The sequence below is a fragment of the Malus domestica genome, chromosome 03 (assembly GCF_042453785.1).
Source record: "Malus domestica chromosome 03, GDT2T_hap1".
In the NCBI taxonomy this organism is placed as follows: domain Eukaryota; kingdom Viridiplantae; phylum Streptophyta; class Magnoliopsida; order Rosales; family Rosaceae; genus Malus; species Malus domestica.
This window is the reverse complement of record NC_091663.1, coordinates 34,283,145-34,296,064: the sequence shown is the minus strand read 5'-3', so window position 1 is coordinate 34,296,064 and position 12,920 is coordinate 34,283,145. Positions and strand designations below refer to the sequence as shown.

Below are 12,920 nucleotides of genomic sequence, written 5' to 3'. Positions count from 1 at the left end.
ATTTTCGCACTTCAGGGACAGTCTCTCTCTCTCTCTCTCTCTCTCTCTCTCTCTCTCTCTCTCTCTATTCAGTGCAGATCAAAAATGGAGAAACGAAAGCGATTTGAGACCGCCAAGATTTGCGTGGCGTACGGTTTTCTTATGAGCTTCATCGGCAATGGCAATGTTGCTACTGCCCTTTCAATCACCGTGACGGAGTTGGAATGCGTCTCGGAGCAAGTTCTGTACGAGGGGGACACGGTCTCTGGAAACTTTGTTGCAATCGACCACGACATCTTCTGGAGCTCCGACCACCCTGGTATTGATTTCACTGTAAGCTTCTAATGCAGAACTTTCGTGTCAAATAATAGCATGTTACGTTATCAGACGGTAAATCAAAATGTGTCTAATAATTCGCAAAAGATCGTTACATTTCCATTGGCAAAAATGATTAACTTTTTAAGATTTGATTGGTGTTCGAATGGGGGGTGCAAGCAAATGCGACTTATGTGTGGTTTATGCAGGCCACAGCTCCAGGAGGCAGTATTGTGTTTTCGCTGAAAGGAACGTCTGGGGATAAGTTCGCGTTCAAGGCACCGAAAAGCGGAATGTACAAGTTTTGTTTTCGCAATCCTGTTTCGACTCATGAGACTGTTTCGTTCTACATTCATGTTGGCCACATCCCAAATGAGCATGACTTAGCCAAAGACGGTTAGTTCATCATGTTTTTTGTTCCATGATAGCGAAATATATACAGTAGGAGTCCCTTGTTTGTTTAATTTTGATTGATCGTTACTTGGTTGTTTTCGGTTTTTACCACATATGAAACGGGAAAAAACCAAGGTTATATTTTCATTTCTTGTAATTTTGGTGTAGAACATATGGACCCTCTGAATATTAAGATTGCTGAGCTAAGAGAAGCACTGGAAGCTGTCACAACAGAGCAAAAGTACCTTAAAGCACGCGATGCTAGGCATCGATATAGTAAGTTTCATTTGCACGAAAAAACTTACCTATCTTGGGATGTATAGATATACACATGTTTATATAGCACACATCACATGAAATTGAACTCAAAATTTTCTAACAACGCTTGTAATTGATCATGATATCTTCTGACGACGTTTTTGTGTGGTTGCAGCAAATGTTAGCACCAATAAACGAGTGATCTACTTCACACTTGCAGAGTACCTTGTGTTTGCTGGTGCAAGTGCTCTTCAAGTGTTGTACATCCGCAACCTGTTTAGCAAGTCTGTTGCCTATAACAGAGTTTGATTAGGTTTCCATTTTCCTTAATTTTCTTCTTATAAATTTATCATAGCAATTCAACGTGAAAAACAGAGTGCTGATTGCCAACTACATGACATTCTCCCCTCCTTTATCCAGGCTTGGGAGTGACAGCGTACGACAAACTTACATAGTTATCTATTTAAATAAGGCAACATTATTCATCTCTTTTTATTGGTAACTTTAATTAAACAAGGCAACATTACTAGCACTTCGAACACTTCTATCTGCATTTTTCCTTTTGTTTTCATGCTTAACTGATAGAATATGTGATACCGATTATAATCGAACTTATATATTGTGTGTCGAAGTTACAGAAGCGAGTTTCCATTCAGATAAGTACAATAGCTCACAATACAAAAACTAGGCGGTTCGTTACTAATGGCACCAAGACATTTTGAAATCATATTCCACACTCGGATAGGTGTATCGAGCCTATGAACAATATGCTAGGTCGGATTTAGAAGTGGATGCAACAATCTATACATTGTAGATGGTCAAGTATTACGATCAGAGAACATTATAAATGTGAAACAGATATGTTGCATGTAACGAGTGCATGCAAGTTTTTCTCCTGTCTTAAACAGGAGATAACGATGCCTCAAATATTTATATTATGGATGCTAAATCAACTGCATTGTCCTGTATACTTGTCATCTATTAGCAAATTAAGATCCAAGCATTTCCATTAGGCATGGATTAGTGGTGGTTTTATGCCATTTTCTCTTTGTTTCCATTGCGTTGAGAGAATTTTAGAACTTCGAAGGGAAGAGGCCCCACCCAACAGCTGAAAATTTTAAGCCCAATTGTAACCACTCTCCACTTTATTTCTTATAAATCAGTCAACGGTCCAGATTTGTTTCATCAAGCAAATATTTTTAATTTAGTGATATTGTATTGTGCAGGCAAAATTCCAAGGACTGAAACCTTATCCATTTATGATTTTTTGGAGTCCAAATATTTGATATTCCAATATTATATCATACGAATTTTCAATTTAAAAACACAAAATTAAAAGTGAAATTATTATCAAACGGTCATAAATATTAACTGTCTAACAATTTCTTGAACATTTTAAAATCAAAATGACAAAAATATGAGGCTCAATTCCACTTGGAGTGATCTTATTTTGACCTATAAACTGACATCATATATATATATTAAAAAGTGGACATATTCTAGCTAGTTTCACCTAACCAAAATACCATGTTTGAAAGAAAGAAAGAAAGAAAATGTTAAACTACAAATCGACCTGCTCATGTTAGTTAGCATCAAATTCCTTTTAGTATGCTTGCCAAAAATAATATAAATCATAAAAATCTCAAACACTACATATTGCACTTGTAAGACGCGTGATTCTCACAAAATGTACTTCTAATATTATGCATCGCTCTTGTTTAGAAATTATTACGCATTATTTTAATTTAGTCTATTGCCTTTGATTTTCCACCTTTTTGTATGCAAAATGTAAATACATAGATTTAGGTAAATGCAAGAAGAAGTGCTAGTTTCTCTGGATCGAGATCTGGAGTCAGCGAACATAAAGATTTGGGCAGTTCAAGGGAGAGAAATACCCGGACTCTTGATTTGTGTGAAGTGAGTTAGTGATATGGGCTATTGGTGTCCATAGGATTTAAAATGAGTGATCCTCTAGATCTGCCAGCTCCAAACACTGAGATCCAGAAAAGAAAAAAAAAACTCAATTCAGTTTTTTCAAGGGTATAATAAATAGATTTTGTTATACCAATGTCATTATAAATGTTGATTTTTATAGTTAGCTCGTAGTTAACAACAGATAATAACATTTTATTATTATTATAACAAAATATATTTTTATGTTGCGAACATAATATTTGCATAATCAATGTAAAATGTTGTGTGTAACATCGTAGAATGTTATGTGTAACATCGTTCAACTAAATTATTACCACTACCCTTTCAAAGCTTAAGGTTTTGATGTAAATATTAAGCTTCCACCTACTCTCTGTCACCATGGCAGTAGGAGCCGTAGGACATCATGCCTTCCTTAAGTAACACTTTAAATCCGATTTATTAAGTTGGAGACGTAAACATTTGATATGAACCGACATACATTATATTTAGTCACGCACAATTTAAAAGTGGCAACTCTTTAGCACGTTGCTATAGTGGTGGGGTGCACTTCGGTATTAATTTGGCAAAAGCAGTAGTCTTCCCGTATATACAAGCATATTGATCTCATTGCTTCACAAATTGGCGAGGTGAAGTTCTTGATTGTTCTGCGGAGTGGTAATCTTGCTGCTCATTCGGTTACTTTATTTGCTGCTTTGCATGATAGCTTTTATTTATAGGACGCTATTGGTTCTAATTTTTTTTTTAATATTCTTGACGAAAATGTAAAACATTGTTATTAATGAAATATATATATATATATATATATATATATATATACTTGTACAACTGAAAAAATATATATATATATATATATATGTTGTAAACATTCCTAGTTTAAGTATGATTGTGTAAATCCTAGATAAGATTTGATTCTAGTTATCCTTTCCTATTACAACTTGTATTACTTGGAGGAGAAGAAATATCTTCTCTCCCTTTACTACTATAAATAAAGGCACAATGTAGGAGGGATAACAACACACACATTCCCCTACAATTCTACAAACACACATTTCTCTCCTCTCTCTCTCTGCCGCCGACCCTAGTCCCTCTGTCAGATAAAATAGACCACAACACGTTATCAGCACGCTCCTACCGCTGCGCTTAGGAATCTGACGTTGAAGATTTTTTTTTTTTCTGCATCAAACCAGTTCATCCATATCATCACGCAATCAGGTTCTTTCTAAACAACGGTTTTTAACTCGATATTTTGCAAGCCCTGATAGCATGAACATTCACCATGATGCATGACCCAACTTTACGTTTAACGTATTTTAGATTCTACGTAAATTGTGTATGCTTCATAATCAAAATTGCTACAATTATGTGAATTTGATATTTGTCATGAATTGAATTCTACATATGTACATGCATTGAAACTATTATTTGCATATGCATCAACGTAAATATGTGATTCATTGAAATCCACATGCATATAATTATATTTGAATTGAAAAAAATTTTGCGATTTGGGAATTAGGGTTCTTCGAACCCATGCACTTGCACCATGCAAGCCGCAAGCCACCAGGCCCGCAACCTGCGATGGCCCAGCTCGGTTTCCTCACCAAGCCTGCAGCCTGCATCGATCCTCCGAGCCCAAGACCACGGCTGGAGCTTCTGCTCCTCGTCCAAACCCCAAACCCGACACCCAGCAGGTGTCGCCACCCATCCATCACCGTACTACACGGCCTGTCGCCGTGCCTAGCCTACTCAGACGACCTACAGATCGTCCACGGTGTCCTATGGTCTGAGATTTGCTGAGATCTCATCGGAATTTTTCATAAATCCGATTGAAGTTTTCTAGGGTTTGGTTGATATAACGTCGAGATTTCTCCAATCTCCGTTCATATTTGGTTCCCCAGTTGGACCCCCGTGTTTCCCACGATCGATAGCCTCCTAGAACACGGCCACCTACAGTGGCGGCGCTCCGGCAACCGTTCCCAGCAAAAGATGGGGTGTTCCTGGTTCCAACCTGAACCCTATTGGGCTCCAGCCTCTCGGCCCGTGTAACAAAAGAAAAAAAAACAATTTTTTTTGCTGGGCTCGCTTGCAGCGGCCCAGCCCACAAAGAAAACAATTTGTTTTTTTTTATTTTCCTGGGCTCGCCTGCAGCGGCCCATACCGAAAAAAGGCTGCACACAGCAGCCCATTCCCTTCTCACCCCGTGGGCCTACAGCCTACACCCGGGGGTCCTCGGCCTATATTTTTAGGCCCCGAGATTTTATTATTTAATTTTTTTTTAAATAATATGGGTTTTTATATTTTCACCCACACTTTAATTTGGCCCCGAAGACCAAAAATAAATTAATTCACTTATCATTATACAATATTTCTGCATATTTGTTTGCATATATATTTGTGTTTGCCTGCAGGAATATATGAACCTGAAGTTCATAATTACTTTGAAACCCGAAGTTTCTTATACACATGCCTTGTTAGAAAACCCGAAGTTTTCACTTAAACATATCACCCATGAAAACCCGAAGTTTTTCATGCAAAATTAAACCAATACATGTCTATTAGAACCTGTATGTTCTACTCCTATGTGAATGGATTGATTTTTCTCCATTACACTAACCACATCTTGTCCATCTATTTTGTGATAGGAACATGTCGAACTTGAACAAACTCGACTTCACCGCTTTGGAGGTTTCTGGAAGGAACTACCTCAAGTGGGTTCAAGATGTGAAGCTCCACCTCACTGCAAAGAACTTGCGTCCTGCTATTGAAGAAGCAACAGATAAACCTGTTGGCGAGGCTGAAAAAGCCACTGCTATGATCTTCATCCGAAGACATATCCATGACGCTCTACAAACTGAGTACCTTGCTGAGGAGGATCCACGTGCATTATGGGTTGCTTTGGCTGATCGTTTTGATCACCAAAAGGACATATTCTTGCCTGAAGCAAGACACGACTGGCAGCACTTGCGCTTCCAAGACTTTAAGTCTGTGAATGAATATAATTCTGAAGTTTGTCGAATCCGATCACTTCTCAAGTTTTGCAATGAAACTTTGACTGAAGATGATCTCCTGGAGAAGACCTACTCGACCTTCTCTGCTTCTAATATTGTCTTGCAGCAACAATATAGAGCTCAGAAGTTCACTAAGTTCTCGGATTTGATCTCTGTTTTACTTCTTGCTGAAAAGCAGAACCAGCTGTTGATGAAGAATCATCAAGCTCGACCTACTGGGGCTACTGCTGTGCCTGAAGCACATTATAGCACTAATCAGCACCCAAAACGCCAAAAGAGGCGTGGTAAGGGCGGCCAGAAGCCATCCCACCAAGGTCAACAGAGCCAAGGCCCATCCAAGGGAGGAAACAAAGCCCAGAAGCGCCCAAACCTCGCTCCCAAGGCCCCGAACTTCAAGAATAAGGGCAAAGCACTTGCCACAATGAATGACGATATGTGCTATCGTTGTGGTTCCAAGGACCATTGGTCCCGCATTTGCCGTGCTCCCAAGAAGGTTGTGGATGCATATCATTCTCGTCGTACGAAGTTTGAATCAAACTTCCTGCAAGTGGACGAACCGGAGACTACAAAGATGGAGGTTTCTGATTTTCAGGAGGATACCACTCCTATGGAAGATTAGAATCTTAGACATAGACTTATTTTTCAGTTAAAATAAGACAATTGGGGCCGAATTCCACCTTGTGGCCGAACCCCACCTTGTTTTTTGGTTGATTTTGAACAATTTTCCTTTATGTTTTGGATTATTAGTTGGCGATTTATTTTGGATATTAAGTTTTTAATCCTTGAATAAATGAAATTATTTTGAATTGATACTTGTTTTTATAAACTTTTATGCATGTGACCGATTCAAATTAATTTTTCATTCTAGGTATGACTAGTGGGAAAGTTAGTTGTCTGGCAGATAGTGCAACCACGCATACTGTTTTGCGTGAACGCATCTATTTCACTAACTTCGTACCTAAGAATGCACCTCTGACAACCCTCTCAGGCCCATCCAACCTGATCGAAGGCTACGGTAAGGCATGTATAATGTTGTCCAATGGTACAATCTTGACCATTGCTGAGGCACTTTATTCTCCACGTTCCGGAAGAACGTTACTAAGTTTCAAGGACATTAGAGATAACAATTACCACGCTGAAACCCACGTAGAAAACGGAGTTGAATTTCTGTGCGTAACTTCCTACGAATATGGCCAGAAGCGTATTCTAGAGAAGATGGAGCGTAACCTGAGTGGTCTGTATACTACGACCATACGCCCCATAGAATGCCACTATGTGGCCAGCCCTACCACAGGGACCGCGCACGAAATTACACTTTGGCATGATCGTTTGGGACATCCTGGACGAATAGCGATGCGCCGTATCCTCAAAACTTCACACGGGCATCCACTAACCCGAAGCTTAGGTTCGATCCATGAAATTGCATGTCAAACATGTTCTATGGGAAAGCTTATTACTAAGCCTTCTTATGACAAGATTCGTTCGAATCCTCCCATTTTTTCTACAACGGATTCAGGGGGACATTTGTGGACCGATTCAACCTCCCTGCGGACCATTTAGATATTTTATGGTTTTGGTTGACGCTTCTACACGTTGGTCACACGTGTGCTTGTTGTCCACAAGGAACGCTGCATTCTCCAAACTGTTGGCTCAGGTTATCAAGCTCAGGGCTCACCACCCTGATTATCCGATCAAATCTATTCGATTGGATAATGCTGGAGAATTCACATCTAAAACTTTTGATGACTATTGCATGTCGGTTGGGGTTGAAGTTGAACATCCTGTACCCCATGTTCACACCCAGAACGGCCTGGCAGAGGCTTTCATTAAGCGTTTACAAATGATTGCTCGATCGTTGGTCATACGTACCAAGCTCCCGATCGCTGCTTGGGGCCATGCAATATTGCACGCAACAAAGTTGGTCCGCCTGAGGCCTGTTGTGACACAACCATTTAGTGCCCTTCAGTTGGTCACCGGATGCGAACCCGACATATCACATCTGCGCGTTTTTGGTTGTGCGGTCTATGTGCCTATCTCGCCGCCCTTACGTACAAAAATGGGGCCTCAGCGAAGGATGGGAATCTATGTCGGATATGATTCTCCTTCGATTATTCGTTACTTAGAACCTTTGACAGGCGATCTGTTTACCGCTCGTTTCGCGGATTGTCACTTCTATGAGACAGTCTTCCCGTCGTTAGGGGGAGATAAGAACGTCAACGTTCCTAATGAACGACGCGAATTATCGTGGACGACTCCCACTTTGTCTCATTTAGATCCCCGCACCGCTCAGTCTGAAGCTGAAGTGCAGCGCATATTAGATCTCCAGAGCATAGCTCAGAGCATGCCAGATGCTTTCACCGATCTAGCGCGCGTGACAAGATCACATATTCCAGCTGCGAATACGCCTGCAAAGATGGATGTACCAAATGTACGACGGACTACCCTCCTGGAAGCCCGGGACGCCAATTCTGGTGATCCACGTACATTAGCGGCTAGCCAATCATCTGCCCCTACACAAAAGCGTGGCAGACCCCTTGGTTCAAAGGATTCACACCCTCAGAAGAGGAAAACCACGGCACAATGTCCTGAAGAGCCTACCGTGAATCCGACTATCGCTTACTCATTTTACCCAACTCATGAGGAAATTCTAGATTATGGAAGCGTCCTTGAAGAGACGAATCCTCCTCCCGAGAATCGTGAGATTTCGGTCTATTATGCTAGCTTAGATGATGTGTGGCGTAGAAATGAGATGATTGTCGACGATGCATTAGCATTTGCAGTAGCTACTGAGATCATGTTGAGCGATGACATTGAATCGCGTTCCGTTGATGAATGTCGACGTAGAGCTGATTGGTCAAACTGGAAACAAGCAATCCAAGTCGAACTTGATTCACTTGCGAAACGTAAGGTGTTTGGACCTGTAGTTCCTACTCCTCCACATGTGAAGCCCGTTGGCTACAAGTGGGTTTTCGTTCGGAAGCGTAATGAGAAGAACGAAATTGTGAGTTACAAAGCTCGTCTTGTAGCACAAGGTTTCTCACAACGCCCCGGGATTGACTATGACGAAACTTACTCACCCGTTATGGATGTGATTACTTTTAGATACCTTATCAGTTTGGTAGTTTCCGAAAAACTGGATATGCAGCTGATGGACGTAGTAACTGCGTATCTCTATGGGGATCTTGATACGGAAATTTATATGAAAGTTCCCGAAGGACTTACATTGACTGGTTCAAATATTTCCAAACCCCGGAACACGCTCTCAATTCGGCTGAGGCGTTCACTATACGGTTTGAAACAATCCGGAAGAATGTGGTATAACCGTTTAAGTGAGTATTTGACTAGTCAGGGATATGTGAATAACGAACTATGCCCTTGTGTGTTCATTAAGAAGTCTCATTCCGGATTTGCGATTGTTGCAGTATATGTCGATGACATGAATCTCATTGGAACTCCTGAAGAGCTCGCGAGAACTGCTTCGCACCTGAAGTCGGAATTTGAGATGAAAGATCTAGGTAAGACTCGATACTGTCTCGGTCTCGAGATAGAGCATTGTTCGGATGGAATCCTAGTACATCAATCGAACTACACCCAGAAGGTGTTGCGCCGTTTTAATGAGGATAAAGCGAAGCCTTCGAGTACTCCTATGGTCGTTCGTACGCTAGATGCAAAGCGAGATCCCTTCCGTCCGAAGGAGGATGATGAAGAGATTTTGGAGCCTGAAGTTCCTTATCTAAGTGCGATAGGCGCTTTATTGTACTTAGCTCAATGCACTAGACTCGACATCTTCTTCGCTGTTAATCTTTTGGCAAGATACAGCAATGCACCAACACGCAGACATTGGACTGGCGTGAAAGACATCTTCCGTTACCTTAAGGGTACTACGGATTTGGGCTTATTCTATCCCTACGAATCCTCGAGTGATGCCGCACCCTATGCTCATCGGGTTGATTCTCGCCTTGTTGGTTATGCCGACGCTGGATATTTATCTGATCCGCACAAGGCGCGTTCTCAAACGGGTTATGTCTTTACCGTTGGAGGCACCGCAATATCTTGGAGGTCAACTAAATAGACCTTAGTTGCCACTTCGTCTAACCATGCTGAAATTCTCGCCTTACATGAAGCAACTCGGGAATGCTTTTGGTTGAGAGCAGTAGTGGGCCATATTCGAAACTCCTGTGATCTTCATCCCGCCGTTAATGCCCCGACGACGATTTTTGAAGACAACGCAGCTTGCATCGAACAGCTCAAGAAGGGTTACATCAAAGGAGACAACACCAAGCATATTGCGCCGAAGTTTTTCTTTACACATCAACAACAAGAACATCAGAAGATTGAAGTCACGCAAATCCGATCACAAGACAATCTGGCCGACCTCTTCACCAAATCACTACCGAAGGCGACGTTTCAGAAGCTTGTTCATGGAATTGGTATGCGTAAACTTTCTGAGTTGTAACTTTGCTATTTCTCTTTGGAATTATGTCAAACTCAGGGGGAGTATCTTCTAGATACTTGCTTGATCTTAATGTACTCTTTTTCCCTACGATTAGGAGCATTTTTCCCACTGGGTTTTTGCTACCTAACTAGGTTTTAACGAGGCACCCACCTTGGGCTGGTCATATCCCTGATGACGTCCTGTAGACGTTTCTTTTGACTTTGCATTTCTCACGCATTTTTCCTTAGACTATGGATTTTGTCCCTACTTGGGTTTTTGCCATAGCCTTAGGGTTTTTTAGTGAGACTTACTACTTATGCAAGTTCCTACCTTATTGAGAATAAGCGTTGTTCCTTGGAATCAGTGCTGACGAGTCGACTTCCTCAACTTCTGCATGATGCTGAATCTACCTTGAGTATTTACCCACTCAATGGGGAGTGTTGTAAACATTCCTAGTTTAAGTATGATTGTGTAAATCCTAGATAAGATTTGATTCTAGTTATCCTTTCCTATTACAACTTGTATTACTTGGAGGAGAAGAAATATCTTCTCTCCCTTTACTACTATAAATAAAGGCACAATGTAGGAGGGATAACAACACACACATTCCCCTACAATTCTACAAACACACATCTCTCTCCTCTCTCTCTCTGCCGCCGGCCCTAGTCCCTCTGTCAGATAAAATAGACCACAACAATATACACACACACACAAGCATATTGGAATGCCCATATTAAGTTCCTTGTACAACTGAGCATGAAACATGTCGGTTCGATCTACTTTCCTACCACCTCCGTATTTAGACCTCGTATAAAGGATTCAAATGTAATTATGTAATAAATGAATGGGCAAATATATAATAAGTGAGGAGTCCTTATTCTATAAAATGACTCATCACTCTCCTCATTAAGGGCTGGTTTTGTATTGCTGTGCTTTAAAAAAAAACTGCTGTAAGAATAAGCGGATGTGCTGTGAGAATAAGCAGCTGTGAAATAAATCAGCAGAGTATTTAGTAAACTTTTTTGTAAAAGTGATTTTGGAAAAAAAAGTTGTCTGATAGTGAGTTTTTTCATTAAAGGAGCACTGTAGCTGCGTGTGCTTTGAAAAAAAAGCCAGTCTTCCAAAGCTGCAATTAGCAACTTCAGCTTTTTCTTTTGATTTCAGCTTATTCTCACAGCAGCTTCCAAAATAAGCTTTTTTTTTCAGTTTACCAAACACCTAAAACCCCCACAACTTGTTTTCATGGGTGCTTTTTTTTAAGCACCTCACTCCCAAACCACCCCTAAGGGAGGCCAATTCTTATGCCATGGGAAGAGCTTTCTCACCCTCATAAGCTCTCACCATCTCCCTCATAATCCTCTCAAAGAAATATAATATCAGTGTGGACGTAGCCCAAACATTGGGGTGAACCACGATATATCTTGTATTCTTTACTTTCTTGCAGATTCACGGTCGGATTTACGTTGTTCTAAGACCCCTCCGATTTTGTGCATCAACAAGTTGTTACAATATAATCATATATCGATCAGAAAGGTTTTACATAGTATACCTCGAGTGCTAATTTAAATTAGTAAGTTAATGTATAATGCATAATGTTAAAATGTAATCTCGACTTACTCCCCAATGTAGTGTAATTGACTCGAAAAAGAAGCGATTTGATTATTATTGTGAATATTTTAATTTTTATAAAATAAATAATGTGTTCTTCGATTAATGTGGTCACACACAGACAAGTAAATGAGTTTTGATGTAAGTACATTTTTGTGTGAATGACTTTCATTGAACACTTAAAACACGGTTGGTTATATGATGGGATATATTATGTAATTGATCCAAACAAGTAATTTATCATCCACAAATAAATTGATTTTATTTTGAACTCCTTAAGATGACTTAGGTTCGATTATCGCCAAAGACGAATTTGAACCACATTATTGCTAGCTCATTGTAAGGCTAAGGCCACCCTTTCTCACTTAATGTAGATAATATCATTTGTTTAAAAAAAATATTTTTCTTTATAATTTTTATAACATTTTCTATGAAATTTCAAACCTATGCCCGACCCGCCCCTTACTCGTAGGGTTGGGTGATCGAGTTAGCACCCATCATCGCCTTTGTACACAACAAAGTTTTGTTGTGCTATCTAGCGCGTAAACTTGTCTCCTACCCCTCTTTTGGTTATTACAATTACCAATCGTGTGTAACACATAGGCCAACCGCCCCTAACCTAATAACGACAACTATTCTTATGACCGAATGAGAAACAAACATTTTGAGCATTTGATTAGTTATGGCCTTTGTCCTCACCAATACCCTTGCCCTCACCAATACCCTTGCCCGTTATGCGCCCTCCTTTACGTGTTAGTTCACCCCTAGTTCACCCCTTCTTAGACGATTAGTAGTATAAGTTAACAATAGTAGTGCGGGATTGATATTGTAATCTTTTTCAACATTGAAAAGAGAAATACTAGTAGACTAATAGCTAATTGTCCGACAATTAGCGGATCATCCGAACTAAGTCGTAAAAATTGGTGTTGAAATAAACCGGTCCGATTATTAGCTTGTCCACTTAAACTTGATTGGACCACTCATATGTT

At 40.3% G+C, this 12,920-nt stretch overlaps 1 protein-coding gene across 1 annotated transcript; it reads left to right on the top strand.

The window, feature by feature from the left end:
* The first annotated feature begins 19 nt into the window (after positions 1-19).
* On the top strand, positions 20-1,477 carry LOC103427386 (transmembrane emp24 domain-containing protein p24beta3-like). Its single transcript, XM_008365441.3, has 4 exons — positions 20-312; positions 504-690; positions 856-963; positions 1,121-1,477. The coding sequence occupies exons 1-4, from the start codon at positions 85-87 to the stop codon at positions 1,252-1,254; spliced, it is 657 nt and encodes a 218-aa protein (XP_008363663.3). The 5' UTR covers positions 20-84; the 3' UTR covers positions 1,255-1,477.
* The last annotated feature ends 11,443 nt before the right edge of the window (positions 1,478-12,920 follow it).

Bases quoted from the DNA above. Each gene is read 5' to 3' on its own strand.
- LOC103427386 (XM_008365441.3), top strand. From the start codon at position 85: ATGGAGAAACGAAAGCGATTTGAGACCGCCAAGATTTGCGTGGCGTAC. The intron at 313-503 runs GTAAGCTTCTAA...TGGTTTATGCAG, and splicing joins ACCCTGGTATTGATTTCACT to GCCACAGCTCCAGGAGGCAG. The intron at 691-855 runs GTTAGTTCATCA...ATTTTGGTGTAG, and splicing joins GCATGACTTAGCCAAAGACG to AACATATGGACCCTCTGAAT.